Genomic DNA, 14,232 nt, shown 5'->3' with positions numbered 1-14,232 from the left:
CACATTACAGGGGCACATTCATCGTATACAAGGAGGGAGACGTCACGCATCCAATGGTGCGAGAGAGAATCTGGCACAACAGCGAGTTCAACTTTGACAACGTTCTTTCGGGAATGATGGCGCTCTTCACCGTGTCTACTTTCGAAGGCTGGCCAGCGTACGTATTAGATCTAATGTTCCTGGTGTAGATTTTTTTAGTTGTTGAGTGGTTATTTTGTTGTGGGGTCATCTATTGTTGCTGGGAAAGTCTATTATAACTGGTGGGGTTGTATTGTTGTTGTGGGGGGGGGGGATTTGGTCAGTTGTAGTTGGGATGGATCTACTTTTGAGGGAGGGGTGAGGGAGAATCTATTGCTGCTGGAGGGTCTATTAATGCTGTTAGAGGTCTAATGTTTCTGGGGTGGATTTTTGTTGCAGAGTGGTTATTGTTGCTGCCGTCTGTGTCCCTGGTAATTCCCCATCTCTGTTTGTCTTGGTGACCATTGGCAGTGGGAAAAATCTCTTAAATGGGCCACCTGAGGGTTTTTACCATTCCCTACCAAAGGGGTCTTCAAACTTTCTAAACAAAGGGCCAGTTTACTGTCCTTGAAGCTGTAGGGGGCCGGACTGTGGCCAGTGAGAGTAGAAAATGCCTCAGTATCAGTGGGGGTAGAAAATTACATAGCGAGTGTGGTCAGTAGGAGGATTATTGCCCCATCATTGGTATCAGTGGGAGGAATAGTGTCCCATCATTGGTATCAGTGGAAGGAATAGTATCCCATATTTGGTATCAGTGGGAGGAATAGTGCCCCATCATTGGTGTCAGTGGGAGGAATAGTGCCCCATCATTGGTGTCAGTGGGAGGAATAGTGCCCCATCATTGGTATCAGTGGGAGGAATAGTGTCCCATCATTGGTGTCAGTGGGAGGAATAGTGCCCCATCATTGGTGTCATTGGGAGGAATAGTGTCCCATCATTGGTGTCAGTGGGAGGAATAGTGTCCCATCATTGGTATCAGTGGAAGGAATAGTGTCCCATCATTGGTATCAGTGGTAAGAATAGTGCCCCATCATTGGTGTCAGTGGGAGGAATAGTGCCCCATCATTGGTATCAGTAGGAGGAATAGTGTCCCATCATTGGTATCAGTGGGAGGAATAGTGCCCCATCATTGGTGTCAGTGGGAGGAATAGTGCCCCATCATTGGTATCAGTGGGAGGAATAGTGTCCCATCATTGGTATCAGTGGGAGGAATAGTGTCCCATCATTGGTGTCAGTGGGAGGAATAGTGCCCCATCATTGGTGTCAGTGGGAGGAATAGTGCCCCATCATTGGTGTCAGTGGGAGGAATAGTGCCCCATCATTGGTATCAGTGGGAGGAATAGTGCCCCATCATTGGTGTCAGTGGGAGGAATAGTGCCCCATCATTGGTATCAGTGGGAGGAATAGTACCCCATCATTGGTATCAGTGGGAGGAATAGTGTCCCATCATTGGTGTCAGTGGGAGGAATAGTGCCCCATCATTGGTGTCAGTGGAAGGAATAGTGTCCCATCATTGGTATCAGTGGGAGGAATAGTGTCCCATCATTGGTGTCAGTGGGAGGAATAGTGCCCCATCATTGGTGTCAGTGGGAGGAATAGTGCCCCATCATTGGTATCAGTGGGAGGAATAGTGTCACATCATTGGTATCATTGGGAGGAATAGTGTCCCATCATTGGTGTCAGTGGGAGGAATAGTGCCCCATCATTGGTGTCAGTGGGAGGAATAGTGTCCCATCATTGGTATCAGTGGGAGGAATAGTGTCCCATCATTGGTATCATTGGGAGGAATAGTGTCCCATCATTGGTGTCAGTGGGAGGAATAGTGCCCCATCATTGGTGTCAGTGGAAGGAATAGTGCCCCATCATTGGTGTCAGTGGAAGGAATAGTGCCCCATCATTGGTATCAGTTGTAGGAATAGTGTCCCATCATTGGTATCAGTTGTAGGAATAGTGTCCCATCATTGGTGTCAGTGGGAGGAATAGTGTCCCATCATTGGTATCAGTGGGAGGAATAGTGCCCCATCATTGGTGTCAGTGGGAGGAATAGTGCCCCATCATTGGTATCAGTGGGAGGAATAGTGCCCCATCACTGGTATTAGTGGGAGGAATAATGTCCCATCATTGGTGTCAGTGGAAGGAATAGCGCCCCATCATTGGTGTCAGTGGGAGGAGTAGTTTCCCATCATTCAGCTTCGGGTGTGGCTGCTGGAAGGTTCTCTGGCTGTGTGTCTGTTGCTGCTCCAGGTGATCTGTGTAAGAGGGTGTGAGGTGAAATCCCTCCCAGCTCTCCTGGCCCCCTTCTGGGGAAGCCATGGAGGCCAGCAGGGCCTCTCCTGCTGGAGGCTCTCAGACATCCCCTGGGCGGATGGATGGCACCCCTGCTCCTGTGCAGCCCGTGGTTGGTGATCTCTCTGCACCTGGTGAGGATGAAGATGTTGGATCCATTCGGGAGCGAGTGGTGGCCGGGATTAAAGTCCTCAATAAGGAGAGAGACAAGCTCTACAAGCTTAGAGCGGATTTAAAGCGCCTGAGAAAGCAGCGTGAAGGCTTGTTCAGCAAGAACCGTGGATCCATGGATTCAGAGGTCCAATTAGCGAAAGTCCGTGTGGATCATCAAGAAACTATCGTGGCCATGATGGAAGGCAGGGATGGTCCCTTCAGGGAGAAGTTTTGCAATGAACGGAGGTTTGCAAAGATGGAGGTGGAGGAGGAGACCCCCGGTTCTGACCCCCTTCCCCCTCAAGGTGAGGTAAGCAGCCCATTGCCATCTCAGGGCTCAGGAGGCATGTTGAAAGTTATACAGGTAATGGAGTCTCCAATGCAGGAAGATCAGCTGGTGTTTGGTGATGTGGAGGACTTACCTGAGAGTGTGCCTGATAAAGTAAAGCATATAAAGCCCCAGCTTACAGATAAAAAAGTTTTTGTGCCTTTTAGCACCTTGCCTAGTGATGGGTTTCCTAATGACACTCAGGGTGATTCCCCTATGCTCAGCAATGTTGTGCCTGCTGCTGATGTCTCTAAACAGGAAAAGTTGTGTTTAAAAAATGACATTTCTGCTGAAGAACCACAAAACCCAGAAGAGCCGATTAACCCCCCTTCTGCTGAGCTTAAAACTATTTCAGTCACTGTTGAACAGGACTCTACAGCGCAGCAGCAGGAAACATCTGGTACTGCATCAGAAACAGTTATCCCTAATAACATTGCAGGCATGGTGGATCCCACCATTATATGTGGAACTGATAATGCTGCTTGTTTAGGCCAAGCTGGTAAAAATAATAATAGTAGTGTACCTGATAATGTGACATCAGTGTGGGGTCTTGGCCCTAAAAAACCTACATTTGCACAGGTGGTAAGCTGTGCTCCTGGCAATATCACCAAGCCAGGGTTACAATCAAGGAGGAGCTCTGCTTCTAATCAGGGTTTTCCCTCGCGGGCTGCCACTATGAGCACCATTGGATCTGGTATTGGATCTATGGCTTCTGCTGGGGGTCCAAGGCGGAACGTAGTCCTCCTTAAATGGGAAGGTGGTGCAGTCCCTCTAGCAAGGCGTATGGTGGTGGACCTGATCTTAGATATGGGTTTTGGGGCTAATGACCTATATGCCCTGATACATGTGGCTGGAAGCCGGGAATACACAGTTAGTTTCACCAGACCAGAGGGTCTTGACTTGTTCTGGGAACGATATATGGCTCGGTGCAGGTCAAGACCCGAATGGGAAGGTCTGGTGCCAGTGGCAGTTTCCCAAAGGTCAACAGTGAAGAAAATTACTATTGTCCTTACAAATGAGAGTGTTCCTGCTCGGGACTTAGAGGTCTGGTTGAGAAATTATGGGGATGTTTTGACCAGGCCGAATAAAATTCATGATGAGCGTGGCATCTGGACCGGGGGTTGGTCGGTAACGGTCAGGTTGGCTAGGGATGGGAATGTTGTCCGTCACCTGCCCTCCTCTGCTTTTATAGGGAGGGATAGGATGACTATTTTTTATCCCGGTCAGCCAAAACTGTGTCACCGCTGTGGAGAAAAGGGGCATTTTAGCTCCTCTTGTTCAGCACTGATCTGTTCAGTGTGTCGGGGACAGGGTCATGTGGCCAGGGACTGCACCCAGGCGATAAGGTGCAACCTGTGCCTGCGCCTTGGCCACCCCTACAGCCGATGTCCTGAAGCCTGGCATAATATGGATAGAGAGGTGATAGATGATCTGTTAAGGCTGGACAGGATGGAGGATGAGGCCCCTGTTGTACCACCCTCCTCTGCGGTGACTGACCCCCCTGGTCTTGTGCAGGATCCCTCCCTAGTCCCTGTGCCCACCCCTCCTGTATCTGTAAGTTTTCCTTCTGTGTCTGTCTCTGTGTCCCCCCAGCCTACTGTACCGGCTCCTCTTGTGTCAGAATCTGCCAAGTCTGTGCCCCCTGAGTCAGTTATTCCCGATCAGTCTTCCCTTCCTAAGTGTGACCTTAAAGAAGCCCCCCACCCACCAGGAGTGGTAGAGGGTACCAAAAAGGGTGCTGCTGCGGCTTCCTCTGTAAAGAAGTCTTCTGTGAAGACTTCAAAGAAGAAGAAGAAAACAAGAGATGAAAGCATCTCTGAATCTGACCTTCAGTACCTGGAGGAGAGAAGGAAGGTTGTGAGGCGGAAGAGACAGACGGTGAGGACGGAACAGGGACAGGATGCCTCAGTGACTGTCTCCAACCGTTCTAGGGCTTCTGCTTGGGATATCTCCTCATCTGGGGATTCTTCTGAGCAGAATTCAGATATTGAAATGGAGTTGGAGGAGGCTTCAAGAAAGAGAGAGGCTTCTGGTGATGAGCAGCAGAGGGGAGCTAAGAAGCAATCCACCCAATAACCCAAATGGCGGTTCCCCCTCCGTTAAAAGTGGTGACAATAAATGTCGCCAGCATTAAGTCGGTAAGAGCTCGTTCTATGGCCTTCTTTTTGTTCAGCCAATTAGATGCTGAAATTTTATTTTTGCAGGAGACTAGGCTCACCTCCTTGGCAGATATTCATATGGCCAAGAGAGAGTGGAGGTATGGTCCATCCTACTGGTCTCTTGCGGCCGAGCCTTACGGCGGGGTGGCGGTGTTGTTTAAAACCGGCACGGTAACTGTCCGGCAGGTTATTGAGGTGGAGATTGGGAGATGTATGGTCTTAGACGTTCTTGTGGGAGGGCAGGACCTGCGCCTAATTAATATTTATGGGCCGCACACAAAGTGGGACAGGAAATGCCTTTTTACAAGGATCAAGCCATTTCTTTTTACATCCCGGCAAGTGGTTTTTGGAGGTGACTTTAATACTGTGACTAGGCCCAAGGACAGGAAGGACTTCAATGACCGGCTGGGATATGATAGCGTTTTTTTAAATAGTATGGTTAGGGGTGCTGGTCTTGTGGATGTGCATATTAAGCACCTCCCGGATGACACAGGGTTCACCTTTCATCGAGGTAATAGTCAGAGTAGGATAGATAGGTTTTTTTTGAAGGAGGCCTCTGCTTTCTCACCCCCAGTGGTGCAGGCGGTGGAGTTCTCTGATCACTGTATGCTATCTGTGGTCTTGAATGCTTCAGATTTCCCTCAGAGGGGCAAAGGCATCTGGAGATTAAATTCGACTCTCCTTGAGGAAGAACATGTTAGACAATCCTTTGAGGAATTCTTTCAGGCACAGGTGACCATCCTGGACTTTTGTAGCAGCAAGGCTGAGTGGTGGGAGCTGACCAAAAAGAGGATTGCTGGATTCTTCAGGGGCCTAGCCAATAAAAAACATTTTAATAGATACATGACCTACCAACGTTTGCGGAGGAAGCTGGATATTCTTGTCTCGAGAGGAGGAGATCCTGGGGCAATCTCTGAAGTGAAAATCCTCCTCAGGAAGTGTCAATATGACCGGCATACCTCTTTGGTTCTGGAGCGGGTCTATGGGAAATACCACTCGCCTGACCCTTACCAGAACTGCAAACAGGGTGTAGCTGTTAAGATGGTCGTTGGCCTTAAGGATAGTACAGGTTCCTTGACAAAGTCCAGGTCAGGGATCCTGGAGATCGTGAGGTCTTTTTATGCTGAACTTCTTGGGAGGAAGGAGCTTGACCGAGACAAGATGGAAAGCTTTTTGGACTCTATTCCAGGTCTAAATGGTGGAGATGTCCCTTTGATGAATTTGACAGAAGAGATCACAGTTGAAGAGGTGACGAGGGCAATTGAACAGCTTGCCATCAAGAAGTCACCTGGACCGGATGGTCTGACGGCTGAGTTTTACAAAGCCTTTAAGTCTATTCTGGCCTCACATTTGGTAGAGATTTTTAACAGTTGTCTTGCTGAGGGGGTGCTTCCCACTTCCATGAGACACTCAGCTGTGATTCTTCTTTCAAAAGGTAAAGATCCTTCGATGATTGAGAATTGGCGCCCCATCAGCCTTCTCAATGTCGATAGAAAGGTGCTGGCGAAGATACTTTTCTGGCGCCTATCGGCAGTAGCAGAGTCTTTGCTTTCTCGCCATCAGCACTGTTCGATCCAGGGTAGGAGCACCTTCGCAGCGGTTTTAGCTGTCCGGGAGGCCTTGGAGCAGTGCAGGGCTGCAGGCTGGGGAAAGTATCTACTGGCATTGGATCAGGCAAAGGCTTTCGATCGTGTCAACCATGAGTACCTGTGGTTGCTCTTTAGTAAGTACGGTCTGCCGGGTGGTTTTGTCGATTGGTTAAAAGTTTTGTATAAGGGGGCAGAAAGCTTCCCTCTTGTTAATGGTTGGGTTGGACAGTCCTTTGAGGTTGGTTCTGGGGTGCGCCAGGGTTGTCCGCTGAGTCCCCTGCTCTATGTGTTTGCAATCGACCCCTTCATCAGGAGGCTAGAGAGCAGCATGTTGTGTGGGGTACCAGTGGGAATCCCGGGTGAGCCGCCTTTGAGGGTTGTTGCCTATGCGGATGATGTGTCAGTGATTGTCACTGGGACAGATGAAGCGGAGGAGGTGGTCTCTCTGACATCACGGTACTCTGAAGCATCAGGCTCCAAGATCAATCAGGAAAAGAGTGAAGTTTTTTGGATGGGAAAGGAATGTGAGGGGTTTGATCTCCCGGACACTTTTCCAGTGCCCCAGGAAAAAATTAAGATATTAGGCATTGAATTTGGACCTGGCGATTATGGCCTCAAAAACTGGGAAGGCAGGCTGGAAGTTGCCAATACTAAGGTGGTCAGCAGGAAGAGATGGAAGTTATCTCTGAGGGAAAGGGTTGATCTGATTAAGACTTACCTGATACCGATCTTCTTGTATGTCAGCCCTGTCTGCATCTTGCCAGTGTCTCTCTATGCTAGGATCTATAGTGTGTTCTTCCAGATGCTGTGGGGGAACAGACTGAACCCCATCAAGAGGAATGTCACCTATCTATCCAGGAGGGAGGGTGGCTTAGGTATGGTCAACCCCGTTCTTTTCTTTTCACTGCTATTTCTCAAGTTTAACATTGGTAGTATGCTTGCAGTGAAACCTCCTGGATGGGCAGGCATGTTTAGATCTTGGTTTAGGCCTTTTCTGCGACTTTGGGAAGAAGGTGGCCAAGTGAAGAATCTCAGGGGTCATCGTGGTCAGCTCCCAGCCTATGTCGCTCCGTGTCTGAAGTTGCTGCGGCAGTGGCGACTGTCGGCTGAAGATCTCAGATCCGCTCCGAGGAAAGTCCTTATGAGCCGAGTCTTGAGTGAAGTCTTTCATGACCCACTGGCCTTAAGGGATTGCCCAGGCCCAATTTTGAGGGAAGGGTTAAGATTGATTAATTTGGCTAGAGTCCCCCTTAAATTCAGGGATCTGGCCTGGTTGTGCTTCCACGGGAGGCTCTATGTTCGGGGCAATTTGAAATTCCGCAGTGGGATGGATCGTGGTTGTCCTCGGGAGGAATGTGCAGGTGAGGAGGAGACTATGGACCATTTTCTGCTTCGTTGCCCTTTTAACATAGAGGTATACAAACAGGTTGGGCGGGCCCTCGGTGTTCCTTTCCTCTCCAGGCTGGGTTATGCTGAGTGGGTGTACGGAGCATTCAATACTGGTGGGGGCTTTTGTTTGGATACACTTTTTTTAGTTAGTTTAGTAGTCCGTTATTACACATGGAACGCACGGTGTCAGGTCACCCTTCGGCGTAAAATCCTTCCTGTTCAGGTGGTGGTGTGTGACATTCTGCATGAGGTGGGGAAGATTCGGGCGCTTGAGAGAGACAAGTGGGGTCAGAGGGCTTGGCTGAAGGCGTGGAGGGGTTTCAAGCCTCCCTGACTGCCAGGAGTCTCTTTCCCGGGTGTGGCTTTCTGTCTCTTATCACCCTAGATTTTTTCTTAATGCTCAGTTTTTGATAAATGGCTGCATACATAGGTGATGGGTTGTGCCTCTTAGGCCCTCTCTGCTGCTTTATGTAAATAGTTTTCTAAGAATGTTGGAAGTGGATTATGTATATATTGTATATATTCTGCACATGGATGTGAATTCCTTTGTTTTTTTTTTTTTGTTGGAATATTGTACTATAGTTCTGTTTTTTACTTTTGTATAAAATATGTTGCTTGATTCTTTTCAATAAAAGATCAATAGTGTCCCATCATTGGTGTCAGTGGGAGGAATAGTGCCCCATCATTGGAGTCAGTGGGAGGAATAGTGTCCCATCATTGGTATCAGTGGGAGGAATAGTGCCCCATCATTGGTATCAGTGGAAGGAATAGTGTCCCATCATTGGTATCAGTGGGAGGAATAGTGTCCCATCATTGGTGTCAGTGGGAGGAATAGTGCCCCATCATTGGTATCAGTGGGGGAATAGTGCCCCATCATTGGTATCAGTGGGAGGAATAGTGCCCCATCATTGGTGTCAGTGGAAGGAATAGTGTCCCATCATTGGTGTCAGTGGGAGGAATAGTGTCCCATCATTGGTATCAGTGGAAGGAATAGTGCCCCATCATTGGTGTCAGTGGGAGGAATAGTGTCCCATCATTGGTGTCAGTGGGAGGAATAGTGTCCCATCATTGGTATCAGTGGAAGGAATAGTGCCCCATCATTGGTGTCAGTGGGAGGAATAGTGTCCCATCATTGGTGTCAGTGGGAGGAATAGTGTCCCATCATTGGTATCAGTGGGAGGAATAGTGCCCCATCATTGGTGTCAGTGGGGGAATAGTGCCCCATCATTGGTGTCAGTGGGAGGAATAGTGTCCCATCATTGGTATCAGTGGGAGGAATTATTTCCCGTTGTTGGTGTCAGTGGAAGGAATCGTGCCTTATCGTTGGTGTCAAGCAAAATGAATAAAGCCTTTAGATGTACAGTACTCTAATTTCTCTATCGCTCATTGACAGACGTAGTCCTCGGTGATTCAGCACCTTCGGGTTATGCTGCCTCCACAGGAGTAGGACTAGACAGGAAATAAAAAATGCTCTGGCCACACCCTAGGGGCAGTCCCCGAGGGTATATCCTCTCTCTCCCTGCTACAGCACATCAGTTTTTTTCTGTCTAGTTAGGAGTAAGGACCTAGATACCTTGTTGGGATCTTCGGTCCTGGCAGGATTCTAGGCTGGCCTCGTCTAGCCGGTCTGGCCGACTTGGACAGACTGGTCGCGGACGTTCCTTGGGAACTTCGTCTCAGGGAGTGTCTGCGGTCTCAAGGACCAATCTTCCATCATGCTTTACAGTCGTTGGTTTTAATGGCCTGGCCATTGAGACCCAGGTACTGAAGGACAGAGGGTTGTCAGCTTCAGTCATTCCTACCCTTATTAAAGCAAGGAAAGCGACTTCCAGCAAGGTCTATTATCACACATGGAAGACTTATATCGCGTGGTGCGAATCTTTAGGGATTCCTCCACGTACCTATTCGGTGACCCGAATACTGGCCTTTCTGCAGAAAGGGGTTGAGCAGAAACTAGCCTTGAGTACCATCAAGGGTCAAGTTTCAGCATTAGCAATCTTCTTTCAGAAGCCTTTAGCTACCAGGTCCTTGGTGCGAAATTTCATCCGGGGGTGCGGCACCTGGCTCCACCAGTCCGCGCGCCCTTACCGCCCTGGGATCTTAATTTGGTTTTGACGGTTCTACAGAAACCTCCCTTTGAAAACATCAGGGAGATTCCCTTGCTTACTTTATCCCAGAAGGTGGCCTTCTTGGTGGCTATCACTTCTGCACGCAGGGTGTCAGAACTGGCTGCATTATCATGCCAGTCCCCATACTTAGTGATTCATAGGGATAAGGTAGTACTTCATCCGAAGCCATCCTTTCTTCCTAAGGTGGTTTCAGAGTTTCATCTGAATGAAGATATTGTACTACCTTCCTTGTGTCCTCAGCCCAATCATCATCGGGAACATGCGTTGCATTCCTTGGATGTGGTTCGGGCAATCAGGGTATACCTGAAGGCGACGGAATCGTTCCGTAAGACGGATTCACTTTTTGTGATCCCGGATGGCCCCAGAAAGGGGTTGCCTGCAGCTGCCGCAACCATTGCCAAATGGATTAGACAGACGGTGGTACAGGCTTATTCTATTAAGGGTCAGAGTCCTCAGTTCCCTGTTAGGGCGCACTCCACTCGAGCACTCAGTACTTCTTGGGCCTTCCGCCATCAGGCGTCAGTGGTCCAGGTATGTAAGGCGGCCACCTGGTCGTCGGTACATAACTTTACAAAATTTTATAAGATTGATGTGATGGCATCGGCGGATGCCTCATTTGGCCGCAAGGTTTTGCAGGCCGCAATTTGAGGAGACCGGTGGTCTACCTCGAGGGTTTTTTCTGTTGAAAAATGTTTTTCTGTTGAGTCTCATCATTGAGGATGAGCATTGTAAACTTCTAGTTGGCACCGGTTGGGCCTTCTAGATTTGGATTTAATTTTCCATTTTCCCACCCCTCATTTGTGGTACTGCTTTGGGACGTCCCGAAGGTGCTGAATCACCGAGGACTACGTCTGTCAATGAGCGATAGAGAAAAACTGATTTTTGTAAGATCTTACCGTAAAATCCTTTTCTCTTAGCTCATTGACAGACGTAGTACCCGCCCCTCTGTTTTGGAGTTGGGTTGGGTTAAATTCTCTAAACACTGCTTTGTGACATAACTGATTTGCTGAGGCAGAGAGAGAGAGGATATACCCTCTGGGACTGCCCCTAGGGTGTGGCCAGAGCATTTTTTATTTCCTGTCTAGTCCTACTCCTGTGGAGGCAGCATAACCCGAAGGTGCTGAATCACCAAGGACTACGTCTGTCAATGAGCGATAGAGAAAAGGATTTTACGGTAAGATTTTACAAAAATCCGTTTTTTGCCATAGAAGGTATTGGTAAACCCAGTTACATCTAATAATTGGATACTTTTCATATATTCTCTTCATAGCCTTCTGTACAAGGCCATCGATGCCAATGGGGAAAACGTGGGGCCCATTTACAATTATCGCGTGGAGATTTCCATCTTTTTCATCGTCTACATCATCATCATTGCGTTCTTCATGATGAACATCTTTGTAGGTTTTGTCATCATTACCTTCCGAGCTCAGGGCGAGCAAGAGTACAAGAACTGTGAGCTGGACAAGAACCAGGTAATGGACTTGGACCTCTTGGTCCCACACTGGGGACTTCTTGGTCCCACACTGGGGACGTCTCTGCACAGTGCACACTCCTGACTGACCTTTACCCTCTGATGTCTTTTACCTCTTCAGCGTCAGTGTGTGGAGTACGCCCTGAAGGCTCAGCCCCTGCGTAGGTACATCCCCAAGGCGAAATACCAGTACAAGGTCTGGTACATGGTCAACTCCACTGGCTTTGAGTATATCATGTTTGTGCTGATCCTCCTCAACACTATAGCCCTGGCAATGCAGGTATGATATAATAAGAGTATATATGTGCCCCAATACAAAGCCCAGTGCCTGAAGGTCACATTCCAGGCTAGCCTTGTATATCCAGTCCAGCAGGGTCCAAGTATGGCCTCTAAAGCTAGTGCTGAGGAACCCCTATTCCAGATAGCTCCAGGGATCTTGACTGAAATCACAGAGGAAAAGGCACCCAACATAGATGAACCCTTGAAATAACTTACTGGTCTCGGGGAACCCCTGCTGAAATAAGCTTTATCTACAACCCATGATACACTAGTGAGATGGTCAGTGGGGAACACTTGTGGTCATTGGTCACAGAGAGCTAAACAGATCTATGGTGTCAGATGGAACTTATCTGAGAGTCCGGATTTGCTCATTGCTCAAGGAACCCCTAGCAACCTCTGGAGCAATGCTGTATTTTGGCCTAGGCCAACAAGGCCCAGGCATAGGGCAGCACTTTGCAGGGGGGCAGCAAAAAAGCAACCCCCCCCTCCACCTGAGACTTTATTGGCCACTGGTTGCTAGGGCCGCCTCTCTCACCCCCTTTCTCTCTCGCCTCCCCCTCTCTCTCTCCCTCTCTCTCTCTCACCCCCTCTCTCTCTCACCCCTTCTCTCTCTCTCTCCCTCTCTCTTTCTCTCTCATCCCCCTCTCTCTCATCCCCCCCTCTCTCTCTCATCCCCCCTCTCTCTCTCTCTCTCATCCCCCTCTCTCTCATCCCCCCTCTCTCTCTCTTGCTCTCTCTCTCTCTCATCCCCCTCTCTAATCCCCCTCTCCCTCATTCCCCCTCTCTCTCTCATCCCCCTCTCTCTCTCATCCTCCTCTCTCTCTCATCCTCCTCTCTCTCTCATCCCTCTCTCTCTCTCTCTCTCTCTCACCCCCCCTCTCTCTCTCATCCCCCTCTCTCTCACTCTCTCATCCCCCTCTCTAATCCCCCTCTCTCTCATCCCCCCTCTCTCTCACCCCCTCTCTCGCTCTCTCACCTCACCCACCCTCTCTCGCTCTCTCTCACCCCCCTCTCACTCCCACCCCCCTCTTTCATCCCCCACCTCTCTCACTCTCAACCCCTCTCTCTCTCTCTCATCCCCCCTCTCTCTCTCTCACCCCCCCCTCTTTCTCTCTCACCCCCTCTTTCGCTCTCTCTCATCCCCCCTCTCTCTATCATCCCCCCTCTCTATCACCCCCATCTCTCTCTCTCACCCCCCTCTCTCGCTCTCTCTCTCATCGCCCCTCTCTCTCATCCTCTCACTCTCTGATCTCTCTCTCTCTTTCTCTCACCTCCCTCTCTCTCTCACCCCCCTCTTTTATCCCCCACCTCTCCCTCCCTCACCCACCCCCCTCTCTCTCTCTCCCTCACCCACCCCCCTCCCACCCTCCTCTCTCTCTCTCCCATCCCCTCTCACCCCCCCCTCTCGTGAGATCTCAGGGGTTCATGCTGGGACTTGTAGTCCTTCAATTTCGGAGGAAGTCACATCCGTTAAAAAAGGAGCGGGGCAAATTTATATGGGGGAGGGGGGCGACCAATTTTAGTCTTGCCTAGGGCAGCACAAAACCAAAATACACCACTGCCTGGAGGAACCCCTAGCAACCTCAGGAGGAACCCCTAGCAACCTCTGGAGGAACCCCTAGCAACCTCTGGAGGAACCCCTAACAACCTCTGGAGGAACACGTAGCAACCTCTGGAGGAACCCCTAGCAACCTCTGGAGGAACCCCTAACAACCTCTGGAGGAACACGTAGCAACATCTGGAGGAACCCCTAGCAACCTCTGGAGGAACCCCTAGCAACCTCTGGAGGAATCCCTAGCAACCTCTGGAGGAATCCCTAGCAACCCTGGTTGAGAAATGTCCTAGGTAGAGATGAGCTCAGGTTTGGTCTGAATATGAGTTTGGACCAAACCCAGAACTAAAGTGTCTCCAACTGCTGCCCAATCACCTGTGGCCACAGCGTTCCCCACCCATCAGCTGCACAAAGAGGTGGAGATGTTTGATGTTTGTGACATCATTGACCTAATATGAGCAAACACAAACTTATCCCTACTCCTAGGAAATAATAATATTAATAATAATAAAATAATAATATCTAAATAATTATTTCCTCTATTTTAAGCATTATGAACAATCACAGCCATTCAATTATGCCATGGACATCCTCAATATGGTCTTCACAGGACTCTTCACAGTGGAGATGGTGCTCAAACTCATCGCGTTCAGGCCAAAGGTCAGCTTCTTTTTTTTTACAAATATTTTAGTCCTCTCAAAATAAAATATTATGCTTTTTAGAATATTTTTCATATAATTTTTTTATGTTTATTTTTTTTGTTTATTTTTATTGGATTTTTTTTATTTTGTGCCAATAAGTTAAAAAAACATTAATCATATTAATGATCTCATATTTCTGTATATTAAGATACTAACGACTCCATATGTGTTATACATT

The 14,232-nt window shown here is 48.9% G+C and overlaps 1 protein-coding gene across 1 annotated transcript in view; it reads left to right on the top strand.

Moving 5' to 3' along the window:
• Nucleotides 1-14,232, top strand: part of CACNA1F (calcium voltage-gated channel subunit alpha1 F) — a 223,628-nt gene that overhangs the window by 138,556 nt on the left and 70,840 nt on the right. The window contains exons 28-31 of the mRNA XM_082263594.1: nucleotides 11-157; nucleotides 11,322-11,523; nucleotides 11,644-11,802; nucleotides 13,903-14,013. Of these exons, the coding sequence (XP_082119720.1) occupies nucleotides 11-157; nucleotides 11,322-11,523; nucleotides 11,644-11,802; nucleotides 13,903-14,013 (619 nt within the window). The remainder of the gene's footprint in view (nucleotides 1-10; nucleotides 158-11,321; nucleotides 11,524-11,643; nucleotides 11,803-13,902; nucleotides 14,014-14,232) is intronic.

The sequence above is a fragment of the Pelophylax lessonae genome (genome assembly GCF_965119305.1).
Source record: "Pelophylax lessonae genome assembly, chromosome: 7".
In the NCBI taxonomy this organism is placed as follows: Eukaryota; Metazoa; Chordata; class Amphibia; order Anura; family Ranidae; genus Pelophylax; species Pelophylax lessonae.
This window is presented reverse-complemented; position numbering and strand designations above follow the sequence as displayed.